General features: G+C 47.0%; 1 protein-coding gene across 1 annotated transcript; it reads left to right on the top strand.

Annotated features, from left to right (window-relative positions):
* Window positions 1-898: 898 nt before the first annotated feature.
* Window positions 899-3035, top strand: LOC142558047 (uncharacterized). Its single transcript, XM_075670211.1, has 2 exons — window positions 899-1446; window positions 2898-3035. Exons 1-2 carry the CDS (start codon window positions 941-943, stop codon window positions 2950-2952), a joined length of 561 nt encoding a protein of 186 aa, XP_075526326.1. The 5' UTR covers window positions 899-940; the 3' UTR covers window positions 2953-3035.
* The last annotated feature ends 9925 nt before the right edge of the window (window positions 3036-12960 follow it).

The following is a 12960-nucleotide window of genomic DNA, read 5'->3' as shown; positions in this document are numbered from 1 at the left end:
TTCTTTACTACCCTCGCAACTCCCTCACCTTCGACTGTCTCCGCGCGCACGCCGTGCGGCCCCGCCGGCCCGGAGCCAGCTCAGCCCACTGCATGACGTTTCATGTTTCGTTAACTGCTGTTATCGCGAAGCGTGCGCTGCTGTGCGTTGACCGGCGTGGCTAGTTTCGTCAGTTTCGTGGTCCTCGGTACCTGTGTGCTTGTTCTCCGCGATGTTTCACCCGTTTCACGACTCGTACCGCTCGTGCATGGTGCAGTGGTGCACGAATACCTCAAAAACAAGCCCTGCAAGGTTGTTCCTGGTGCCTAAAGACAACAGGTGAGCGCTCAGACCCAAGGACATCAGAAGGCGCATGTACAGGGTCGTTCAAAATATGTGCGAACGCGGCGAAGCGTGGCCGCGCTCCGTGGAGCGTCAGCGCATCCGGCGCGGTCGCGCATCGAAACAATGTGGTGCAGGCGCACAGGAGTGTGGAGGCGGTGCTTTGTGTCGTCTGCTACAGTGCTGAAGCGCACCGTGCTTGCTTTGCTGGGAAGCGCACCTAACTCTGTGCTGGCAGCGCCCGGACGTGTCGAGATGGCACTGTCGCATTTTACTGATTGCAGCGCGTTGTTCAGTCCTATGGAAGGGTATCAAATGGCAGAGGGAGCTAGCTTGGGCACGGCAATCTCTTATCCGCTGGCGCGGCTGATAAGCTGCTGCAAATAAGTGCCAAGCTAAGCGACTGCTCCGTACTAGTGAATGATTCTCGGATGATTTGTCAAAGCACGATCCACAGCACATTCCTCATGTTCATCGGCTTACGAACGTCAAGCTATCAGTTTTAAAAGTAGTGATGTCATTTCTTTCTTTTCTTGCTTATTTCTTATGCTGCCTCAGTAATGAAAGCGGTGTAACAGTCGAGTAGTACATTTTTCGCCGAACCTTGGTAGAGCAAGCGATGTCTCGTGTTCCGGAGTGCGAAAGATGGCGAATTGTAGCGCTAAGCCTCCAAGCATACTCTCAGAGGAGGATATCAATGCTAACAAATCGGCCACTTTCGACCGTGAACCGGATCGTTCGGGCATACCGAAAGGAGCGAAGAATCAAGGGTCATCCGCGGACAGGCCGTCCCAAAGTCACCAATGAAGACGACGACATGAACATCGTTGCGGCCTCTCTGGACAAGCCCACTGCCAGTGCGACTGAAATTAAGAACACTGTCGGGCTTCTGGGTGTGCCGAACGCAACAGTGAAGCGTCGCCTGCGCGCGGCTGGCCTCAGGTCAAGAATAGCTGCACAGAAGCCACTTGTGAGCGTGAAGAACAAGGGGACGCGCCTGGCATTTGCCCGAGATCATCAGCAATGGACAGAGGAGCACTGGGGAAAGGTCGTCTTTACTGACGAATCTGCTTTCACGACCAGATGGGACCAGCGTCAGCGAGTCTGGCGGCTTGAAAACTGCCGGTAAGTGTAATCATTTAAGTAATTGTATCCTAAAATAAAGGATCATTTTAGGCACTAGTATTTAGTGTTATTAAGCTTTTTCGTTAATATGCTTGTTCTAACAAGTATCTAGAATAATTTTTTCAGTGGCCTAACAACTGCAGCTTTGCAAAGCGCGTACATTAAGCAAAATTTCATGTTAAACTTCGACAAAAATAAGGAAATTCTCTAAAATAACGGCAAAGCTATAATCAATGACGAACGCTGCAACCATAATAACTGGAGTTTCGGAGTTTGTGTCAGTTACGGCTGAAATCTATTAACATAGAATGTTATAAGCTGGCGCGAACACTTAAATTACGCAGAGCATATTGTTCAACAAGAAATATGGGAATGAGGAAAAAGCGACTGTAGCATCGATTAATATTAGGAATACGTTAGTGGGAAAGGAGGCTGCTATTGCCCTAGTGTGCGTCAGTACAAAAGCCAAGATCATCTTGTCCGACATTAAGGCAGCTGTTCACAACTTTTGTAAGGGGGTGATCTCCAGTCAAGCCGCCAAATTACTAAGAAGATGCCCCTCAAGCAGGAACGTCTCCCTCATATGGGTTCCTGCTCATGAGGCATTCCGGGGGAGGAGGCTGCTCACAGCCTCGGTCGAGAATGATACATCCGAGCTGATCTGGAAGTGCCCCTGAGTGGGAATAAAGACCCTCTCATGACGTATGAAGAAAAAACCGTAACACCTAGATTGGATAGGAGAACACTCTCACTTCGGAATAGGTCACTCACTCCAAAGCAGTGCAGGGCCTGGAGGAGGCTTCAGGTCAGCAGATTCTTTCTGTACTCTATACTGCACGATGAAGATACTGGTAGCCTGAGCTCTGCAGTAGCTCCCACAGAATGACTTCGCAAAATCACTTAATTTGGGAGTGTCAGGATTTTCCTGGGGCTAAATCACAAAGCATCCCAGACCTTGCCGCCTGGGAAGAGCTGATCCGGAGCCAGGACCCGGATCAGCAAAGACTCATCATCGGTCAGGCGGAGACAGCTTACTACCAGACTGTCTCCGCGGTCTCCGGTGCTGAGAGCCGGCTGGGAGGCACCTCCTTCTAATTGCTGCCCCCGACCGTGAGGCCCCATTATGACGGAAATAAAGTTCATTCATTCATTCATTCATTCATTCATTCATCAAGAATTAGGTGCCGATAGAGAGCCAATTTTTACACTGTGGCATACGTAGGAATCATGCTTTGCCTCAGTCTCGGAATATTTGATGATCCCTCAAAACAATTGAATTTATAAAAGAATGGCCTCGTTCGCAATTTTTTCTATGATTGTGTTAGGTTAACCGGTAATGACCTTTAGACAATCCTAAAAGATAGTAATTGATATTTTTGTTCCTTCTAGCTTGCCGGTTGCACCTGCATTTTTTACCAACGCTAACAAGTTTTTTTTTTCGTTTTCTGCAGGTATATCTGCCTGAGTACATGCAGCAAGTCGCTGCCAGCGGCAGGTCCACTGTGAATGTTTGGGGCGCTGTGACCGCCGAACGCCTGGGACCCCTGGTTCGCCTTGAGAGACGATTCAATGGAGAGGCCTACTGCTCAATCCTGGACGATGTGCTCATCCCCACGGAGCAAGACATATAGGAGGTGAAACGCCCGTCAGCGCGAGCGAGCGCGGGCACCAGATAAGGTCACAATTGTTGTATGCGCCGATGGGGCCATATACAGTGGCGGCGCCATGCGGCGCGTCGTAGAAGCCGCAGCGAAAAAAAAATGCAGTGCCCGGGCAGGCGGCTCCGGCCACTCCGGCGCGCTCTCAACGGCTGTAATTTCTTTCCAGGCCGCCAGGCGCCGCCAGCACGATAACGGCTCCGCGGGCTTGTGACTTTTTCTGGTCGCCGCAAACAGCGGAGTTTCCACTCCTAAATATTTCTTGCTCCGTGCTCATCCCGTACCTTCTAGAAGGCCCATTTCCGGACGGCGACTTCATTCTGCAGCATGATAACTCCCCAATACACAAATCGAAAAGAGTTGCTGCATTTCTTGAGCTCTGCGATATCGCAGTGCTGGAATGGCCTGCACAGTCTCCTGACCTAAATGTTATGGAGAACGTTTGGGGCATCATGAAGAGCGCTATGACCGGCCGACAGCTGCACGGCCTCTCAGCGGACGCACTATGGATTGTTGTTCAAGAGGAGTGGCAGCGGCTGAGGTTCAATGCGAGCCTTTGTAGATCCCTATACAGGTCCGTCCACAGCTGTATGAGAGCCGTCATAAACGCAGGAGGCGAACCGACCTGCTACTGACCTTGGTCACGGAACTCGTTGAAGAGCAGCACATACGAGAAAATAAAACTCCACGCCTGAGCAAACCCTCAACGGACTGGGTGGAAAATGAATTTTATTTTCTACAATCAGTTTTGCGTTCTCAATTAGATGCTTTATCTTGATGTCAAATTTTTTTTGTCCATGAAAGGATACCTGGTGTGCGGGGTTGTAGTTCTCCCGCCAGTTGTCGGTTCTGATAGATGGTTGCTTGTTTCGTCATGTTGGCGATTTTTAAATGCGTACTGTATTCCTACTATGTGTAAAATGTCCGATGAGGAGCACCGGCACCTTCGGCGTCTATAGCAGGATACAATCTAAACTTTTGACGCGCTATGAACGCAACTGTGTACAAACTGAATGCGCACATTTTTCTGGGAGCGTGAGTCACGTAGGATGTTTTTCTGTCTTATGACGTAAGTAGTAAATAATATTTCCGGACACACTGCGTAGGGTTCAGGGTAAACTAAGTGAAAAAGAAAGATGGCAGCAGAAAGTCAAAGGCAACCGGTGCAATGCTTGAGTGGGAGCCTTAGTTTGCTATGCAGAGTAGGGTTGTGAGTAGGGTTTTTCATCGTTTACATTTTGATACAGCAATATTCAGCCAAGTAAGACAGAGCATCGCTTTTGTAATACGATGCGTAATGCGCTTCTTTGAAATTGCAATTCATTTCACTATCTTTCGATTGTTTACTTAATAATTCTTGGCATTTGGGAGTTCCATGTCTATGTGTTCTCGCATTTTGCACGTTTTCACATCCCCGCAAAATATTACCACCTGGTATTTTAATCCGCAAAACTAAGCAATCTCGTGATGGAGAACTAAACAAATACTTCTTTTCGACGCGATGAACTTGACTGTGAAACGGTAAAAAAAAAAAAAACTGCCAACAGTATATATCAGTGGGCCGTCTGCCATGAGCAATCAGAACAGTAAATGAAATAAGCTTTTTATGTTTGACAACAACTATGACCGCAGAGGCATTGAAATTTTAAAGCTAATTATTTCGTCTCAGATTTTTCTGTTGTGAATGAATTCTGTGTGCCGATCTTGAATGTGATTCCAGCTAAAGCCTTCAATCAACCTAGGTTTTGTAGCTTTCATTCCTTGAGCCATTTATTACGAGGACTCTGGCCCTAAGTATCCTGCTGCAAGGAGCGTTTAACTGGCATATATCCCAAGCGCCGCGTTCTATTTATTGCCACCGTCACCACCTGAGACTTTTCGACTGGAAGCCTATAGCAAATGTGCTTCCTGCAATAAATATTTGTTCCTGATTAGGCCCCTTCCGCGCGGTTACATACGGCTGTTCCCTTAGCGTTACGCTACGGCACACCACGTTCGAAGAAAGCGGTGCTGGCAGAAAGCGTCAGCTAAGACAAGAAAAACACGTTAGTGGCTCGGCAACAGAGAAGAAATAATTCTGATAAGGCATTTCAGTGCTACGATCAGGGTCCTTTGACTTATGGCATGAGCTTCCAACCAAATACATTGTTGTTCAGCCTTCTTAATGGTGCAAGTAAGGATATCTGGAGTAAAGAAAAAGTCACACGATTGTACAAATTTACATTGATACCTTTTCAAAAAATCGTATAAGGTTCGGTGATTTCTTTCATTTCTAAAGTAAAATTCCAAGTAGTGTCAAGCAATCTGCGGGCTCCTCCGCCCTAGGCTGATCATGGACCAAGAAGAGCAAGGGTGAACCCAACTCCGTGCACACAGTTTAGCAGCTCTTGCTTAAAACATCTAATTCGAATTAGCAAGAACGCACAGAAAACAAAGCTGTGCTCCGTTACCTCACGCCGCCTGCAGAGTGCGGCCAAGTGCTGAGAATGTTTCGCTGCGCCAGCTCTGTAGGGAGCGCCTGACCTCAGAGCCGGTGGAACCAAGTTCGATCTCGGCCACTGCGGCCCTGGTTTGATGGAGGCGAAAGGAAAGACGGTCATTTAATGTGCTATATCCGTGCATGATAAGAATCACCGAGGGTCGAAATGATCCAGATCCCTCTACTACGTCGACATCTCCCATAGCGTGAGTCGCTTTTGAGCATTTAACAGCATAAACTAATCCACACTAGAGCTGAGAAATTTGAAACAACGCCTGCATTTAACCGAGAACGCTGCATTGCAAACACACGCTGCTGAGTTGCCGCATGCGGAACCAACAACAACGCGCTGCAGTCAGTAAAATGCGACAATGCCATCTCGGCACGTCAGGGCGCTGCCAGCACACAGGTGCGCTTCCCAGCAAAGCAAGCACGGTGCGCTTCCGCGCTGTAGCAGACGACACGAAGCACCGCCTCCAGACTCCTGTGCGCCTGCGCCACATTGTTTCGATGCGCGACCGCTCCGGATGCGCTGACGCTCCGCGGAGCGCGGCCACGCTTCGCCGTGTTTGCACATATTTTGAGCGACCCTGTACACGAACACAGCCCTACATGTCCACTCGTGTGCTCCGTGAGGCTCCGGACGTCGTTGCGCCTTGATTGTGCTACACTTGTCTCTTCCCGGTAGAGAAAGCTGGCAAACAGGTGTTCCTCCTCACGGTCACCTAGTCTGTGACTCGTGCTTTTCTGTGCTAAGTCTCATTCTGCAACTTCAGTACTTGCCCAGCTTTCCATACCGCCCTCAGTGCTTTTTCTGTGTGTCACGTTCTACAAACCTACTAACAGCTGAAAAATTACTGTTTGTGTTTGTGTACTATCTCAGTGACCGCCGATGAGAAAACCGCGCGAACAATCTTCATGTGTAGGCATGATACGCTTTTTTTTTCTTCTGGAAAGCATGAGCATTGCAAGTGTCCTACATGCAGATTTTTGCAGTTCGCGTTTATTGGAGAGCCCAGTAGGTACGACTTAGTGCCATAAGTGACGTAATTTTATTGCTAAGCATTGCATTCGGGTCGAAAGAAAAGTTGTGTTGTTGGCTTATTTTACCTGGTCTTTGATTGAGGAATAAGCCTTTCTTTCTGCGAATGTTTTCTATGTGCTGCTGCAAAAGCCGACTACCTGCTGTTCCCCTTGCCACCGTTACTCAAGTTGTGACCAAGTGCAAAATAATGTGATAATGTGTGTTTCAGTTTTTAGTACAATGTTATTTTTTTCTGCCATGTTTTTTCAATTTGTTCAGCAGTAATGAACATGTCACGGATTTCACATACTTTCGTGCAGATTTATAAGTAAGCTTTCTCTTGGTATGGCTCTCAATCAAGCAATGCCAGCATTTTATTCTATTTTTCAGGTATTTTGCGTGTCATTGTTTTTGCCATTACCAGTGAGTTTTCCCTTTCTATAGTTGTCATGACTATGTCATACACGTCGTCCAATTTTGTGCCATATCTTAGTGCATATATCAGGAGCTCGTCTACATTTCGGCCTTGAGGACGTTATATAAAAATCTTTTTTTTTTATGTGTGTACATGAAACGGCCTTCGCGTTTTCTAGCGCTTTCTTTTGTTATTTCACGAACTGTGAACTTTTGTCTTTAGTACTCTTGTATATGTCATGCACCTTTCACTTTTGTTCATTTTTTTAGCGTGTATCACACCACGTTGTAAGAAAAATCTGTTTTCGGAAACGAAGTCAATAAAGCGAGACTAAACATCTGTTGTGTTGCAAGTGGAATTTTTTTTTATGTCCCGGCACATGCTGATATAATATAAGTATGGGCAAGACTGCGTGCATGCCAACGCATAGCCCACGGCGCACCACGCGCCAGCTCGCAAGCAATGCCAATGCGCTGCGTAGCGCGCGCATTGCTTGCGAGTTGGCACATGGCGCGCCGCAACAAGCGCGCTATAAAAAAAAACGCGCCGCTTACGAGTAAAAACAAAAAAAAAGTGAGCGGCGCGCGCGGCATGGGGAAAAGGGAGTGGAACGGGTCGGCATAATAAAAACAAAAAAAGGAAAGAAAAACGTTTGGGAGAGGATGTGCCGCGCGGCTGCTGTTGCTATGACAACGTAAACAATCATGTGAGCCGCCATTTAGTTTATGCGTCGCCTATTGGTTAGGGCCGTAACTGAAGGGGACCTTGGCGCTAGCGTCGAAAGAGCGTCTGCTCAAAAACGGCCAATGGGAGCTATACGGAGTGTCCCCCCCCCCCCCTGGTGGCGCCCTCTCGCGAGTGACGTCACGGCCAGAACGCCGCTGCAAGCTAGGTGTTCTGTGGCCGCTCAAGGGACTTTAGCTCGCTCGGCTCCCGCGCGCGCTCGTTCCCTTCGTGTATGCTTGGGGTATGGGTGGCTCGAGCCGTACGTATTGAAGGATATGTCGGCTTCTTTCAGCTGTCATGCCTTAACCACAGTTTCCTCTTCAAAAGCGCGTGAGTCGAGAAACTTTGCGGCTTGGCTATCGCAAGCTATGTAGCGTTAAAGGGGTCTACTGGTTTTGCAATGCACATATGCACCGTGTCTCTCCGTAAATTTTGCGTAAAAGGAATGTCTGCAAATTCAACATGCGAAGTTGTGTATGATGCCTCGCTAAACATTTACCATTCCCTTAGTATTTAGCTACGAGACATTGCATTTTACATGGAAGAAAAATCTAGGTAATTGGCGTCAGCATGTTATTCGATGTTAGAAAGACACTGCCCAGCGAAGCTGTCATAATGATTCTTATTACTCTGGTGTGTTCGTCTATTCAATTATGGCCATTCATTAACGCTTAAAAAATAGGCGCGCATTTCTTATGAAAAAGTTTGCTGCTACTTTCATCCTCCTCTGAAACAGGCCTCCAAAAAACGAATCGCTCATTGCTGCTAACACGACGGCGCGTCAAGTAGAATTTACATAGTTAATTCAAACACCATAGCAGCAATCACCTGAGGGAAAAGTTTCGTTGTTAAGATCGAGAGCCAATCAATTGAAAGTGATGAAATGTTTCATAGTGGCCCTCAGTAGCCTTTATCGACAATACGGCACCCCTGATCAGGTAACGGTAGCAATCGACTGTTGGTATGGCGAGGCACGCTATGTTCGCGAAACCCATCAGTGCACTACAACTTCGACTTGAAACCATAAAGCATTTTTTTACAGCGCCAACTGGAATGGCTATAGTATTCTCGATCGAGCTACTACAGCGCAGCTTAGATTGCCTAGAAAAGGAAAATTCAAGCACCTTAACCATGTCTCGATCCAGTGTTCTTTAATTATACAAATGGATAACTATTCGCTTCGTCGGTACATAAAAGAGAACCTTGCCCAACTGCAGGCTAAATAAAGTTTGCTCCAATCCAATTGCAAACATTCGTAAAGAAAGCACCACAAGCCTTGCATGTATACTTTCACTTGATTTCTGACCCTCCACCGGGGAATTTCGATATCTTCAATATGTCCCATACTACTAATGACTGACGCTTCGACTTCTTTCTGGCTGCAGCCATGCGGTCCAACAGGCATACTTCACTAAACTAAAACAAGTGGGCCGAGAAGCCTGTGCCAGTTCGCCAAACAGATTCGTCATGTATATTCCTCAAGCAACAAGCACCGGTAAATTTCTCAAGTGAGTTGAACGTGTATCGCGGAAAAGGAAATATATTGGTACATTCCTATTTGTATTCTGTAAATAGCTGTAAGCCTTCATTAACTTTACTTCAAATTTCCGCCGCGCGAAGTAAACACGGGAAGAACCACCTAATGTTGACAAGCATGCAGTTAAAGAAGCAAGTGGTGCTTGTAGAATCTAAACTCCAGTATTAGTTAAGTCCCCGTGTTGCTGCCAAGCGTTTCTGTGAAGAAATGCAAAAATTCGATATTATACCATGAACTACTCGTCGTGAGCAAACCTGGTTTAGCGGATTAAAATCAACGTAACTGTTGTAGAAGTCCTATATAGCCAGCGTTTGTGACATACTTGTTGCACCGCAGCAGGTATGGTATCATAACTGCATTCCTGTATGCTATGTTTTTGCGATTGTCCATCCGCGCATGAAAAACCCGCAATTGGCTCTTTTGCGCTCCTTCGGCTGGCACTGTAGCGTTGCCTTTGAAAGCTGCATTGTTGTCTGAAAAATTAGCTCTTTGAATAAATGTTCGCAAAGGAAGACGTCGTAAAAATATATTTGAGACGACCACCATAAGTATACAAGCAGAGAGAACGAGGGCGAACAAACGAAAACACCGCAGAAAGCGCCCGGACAACGCCCGAACTGTAGCAGACGACAGGCGCGAGTCCTTGCCCTGACGTCACGCGAGCGGCGCTCGCAGCGCCCCTGTAGTTCGTTCTCGGGGCCAATAGTGGAATAAGAAAGAAAAAGGCAGGTGGAGTTTACAACATGTACCGTATTTACTCGCATAATGGATGCACTTTATTTCCCGCAAAGTTTTCACAAAGTTAGAGGGTGCATTTGATATACAGGATAAAATTTCGCGTGATCTTTTTTGTTTGGCGGACTATATGCCCATTCCATTCTAATTCCATCTGCCCCATTGGTGCCATCATTGCATTCCCATTTCATTCAAAGTGTTTAAAAAATGTGCAATAATTTTGGAATCATTCCCGTCATTTGGAAGTGTCCACCACTCTGCCACTCCTGTCATCAGTATCAATACCAATGTGTGGCATCTTGTTAAACACAATGCGAAATCCACAGTTCATTCTGGGTAACACCCTTACCGTTGCTTCCATTTAAAATTTAACAATCTGTGTGCAATGCTCGAATGCTGCAACTGCAGCTGATGTGAAGTTGAGAAAACATTTGTTTAGCTCAGGCTATACGGCATCAAAACTGGCAAGTGGTGACCTCCTCTTGGAACTTCTTGACAACAAGCAATTTGAAAAACTTGGTAACCTAGTGTCTTTTAGTCTTTCAGTGACCCCACACCACATCATGAACAAACAACATCCGCGGTTTAACTTCTGGAATTTCATTTGATGGAGCTGACCGAGACTGACCTTCTGGACAAATGGAAAAAAAAACAAAGTGTTATCTACGTAAAACAAATCGGAATGAGGAACGATGGGAAAGAAATTGGCACTAAGCACATAAGTTTCACATTCGGTTTCAGTGTGCTGCCAGAAACCATCAAGGCAGGTTATTTAAGATATCCAAGTAAGGCCATGCATTCCTCTCCATGGCTTTAAATGCCAAAGTTTTGGCCACAGTTCTCAGAACTTGCGAGGCCAACTGACCTGCGCTAAACGCAGTGCACAAGAACATCCAGCTGAATCCTGCGAAAACGCACAACATTGTGTGAACTGCGATGGGGAGCGTGCCACATACTCGCGGTCCTGCCCATCGTGGAAAAGAGAGGATGAAATCGTGGCAATTAAGGTAAAAGAGATAAAATCATTCAAGGAAGCATGGAGGCGGGTGTTCTAACTGCCCAAGGACAGCTTAGCCTAAGTGGCACGTCGGGGGGCAGCGTCACAACAGCTTCCGGCTGCTCTCCGGACCAAGTGCAGTGAGCTGGCGGCAACGCCGTCTGCCCCTATGGTGGTTGCAGCCACCACTGTGCTGCCATTACAGAAGGGGCCATTGACCTCCACGCTGGTGGCCTCCAGGGTCTCGTCTCTTGAGGCAAGGCCCTCAAAGCGGACACTTTGCTCGCAAGAGTGGGAGCGCAGTGTCCCTGAAGAGGCGACGGACACAACTTCCAGCCACGTGGCGCATCCAGCAGCTAAGGAGCCGCGGTAGTCTCTCGACCACTCCAAAAAAGAGCAACTGTGCATTACAAGGTCCGAGAAATACTCCGTAATCTAATATTTGTTCCCTAAACACACAGCAAACACCCCCTTTTCAATATGGGTACGCAAAAAGTTCAATGAAACATCAGGGGTCTTCTTCGTTATCGTTATGATGTTAACTCACTTGAAAATTTAGTCCCAGGGTGGTGTGTGTTCAGGAAACATAGCTCAAACACATGCAAACAAACTTTCTTCGGCATTTTGCCATTTTTTGTAAAGACTGCAGTGATGCGGTCTCGTCATCTGCCAGTCTGTGGCTATTATAGTCGATAGAGGCATAGCCTCCCGGGAATTGAAACTCTGTACACTGCTACAGGCACGTGCTGTCCAAGTAGTGTTTAATAAGCTACTACTCACTGTCAGCTCTATATACATATCTCCCAATTATTAACTGCATAAAGTTGAAAACTACATAGATGAACTTCCTGAGCCATGCGTAGTTGTTAGATTTAAACACACATAATAATTTGTGGGACAATTTTGGTATTGCGCACCATACTGCACACTCGATCGTGCACTGCATTTAAAAGGGTCCTGACAAACTTTTCAAACTAAGCATAGAATGGCCGCACTATTAAAGGATGTCGTCTCGCAAATCTCGTGCCGCAAGAAATGTTTAGAATCCTAAATCTATAAGTGAATTTATTACACCGATACTCTGCTTTCTCTCTCTTCTCGTCTTTCGCTAGTGCACTGGAGCTACACTGCAGAGAAGCCAAGGAAGCAAAACCTCGATCAAAAGTTGAGCATTGCGACAGCAAAAGTGCTTGTTGCAGCATTCCATGGCAGCCGCGGAGGAGATAGAGGAAACCTGATTAAAATTTTATTCCAAGTTTTGCTTATGTAAAAGGATGCTCTTTTTGAAGACATTCAGTTAATATGCACTAGCATTTCGGCATTATTCCATGTGCTTTCAATGCCACATGCGTGACATGCAAGACGGCATGAGGACGGTATGTCAGTGCACTTTGGCTTGGCTGCGGCTCGTTAGCCAACACATTGAGCTGGTTTGGGGGGAATGTACCAGCCATAATCAGTTGCGTGTTCAAGAAGGGGTGTAATTGTATAACTGTTCGGAAAGCGAAGCGTTCGCATGGCCTCGCATGATTGATCAGAATTGTGCTTTTGTCAGCACAAGCACCGTTCTAATTACGTGAGGGCAGGTGAATGGTCACGGCAGTTATTCTACTATTCGTCTTTTCAGGGCTTTCCTGCAATGAAGGGAAGAAGAACGCGTTGATGTGCTAAGCAGCGGCAGCGGCGACGTACGCACGTCATTAAATCAGCTTGTCTGGATTTTTGCAGAGGCCGGCGCTTCATCTGATACCTGACCAGGACTGTTCTGCGTGTCCCGCCATCTGCCTGACTGTACCGTAACCACGGCCTTTTGTCGCTTCTGTATTGGGGGCGGTGTTTTCACTGGAAAGCTGGGTTCACTCTGGCAGCGGCAGCGGCGACGTACGCACGTCATTAAATCAGCTTGTCTGGATTTTTGCAGAGGCCGGCGCTTCATCTGATAC

Source organism: Dermacentor variabilis, chromosome 9, assembly GCF_050947875.1.
Source record: "Dermacentor variabilis isolate Ectoservices chromosome 9, ASM5094787v1, whole genome shotgun sequence".
In the NCBI taxonomy this organism is placed as follows: Eukaryota; Metazoa; Arthropoda; class Arachnida; order Ixodida; family Ixodidae; genus Dermacentor; species Dermacentor variabilis.
The sequence above is the reverse complement of the archived record's forward strand: the minus strand, read 5'-3'. Positions and strand labels throughout refer to the sequence as shown.

Bases quoted from the DNA above. Each gene is read 5' to 3' on its own strand.
- LOC142558047 (XM_075670211.1), top strand. From the start codon at position 941: ATGTCTCGTGTTCCGGAGTGCGAAAGATGGCGAATTGTAGCGCTAAGC. The intron at 1,447-2,897 runs GTAAGTGTAATC...CGTTTTCTGCAG, and splicing joins TGGCGGCTTGAAAACTGCCG to GTATATCTGCCTGAGTACAT.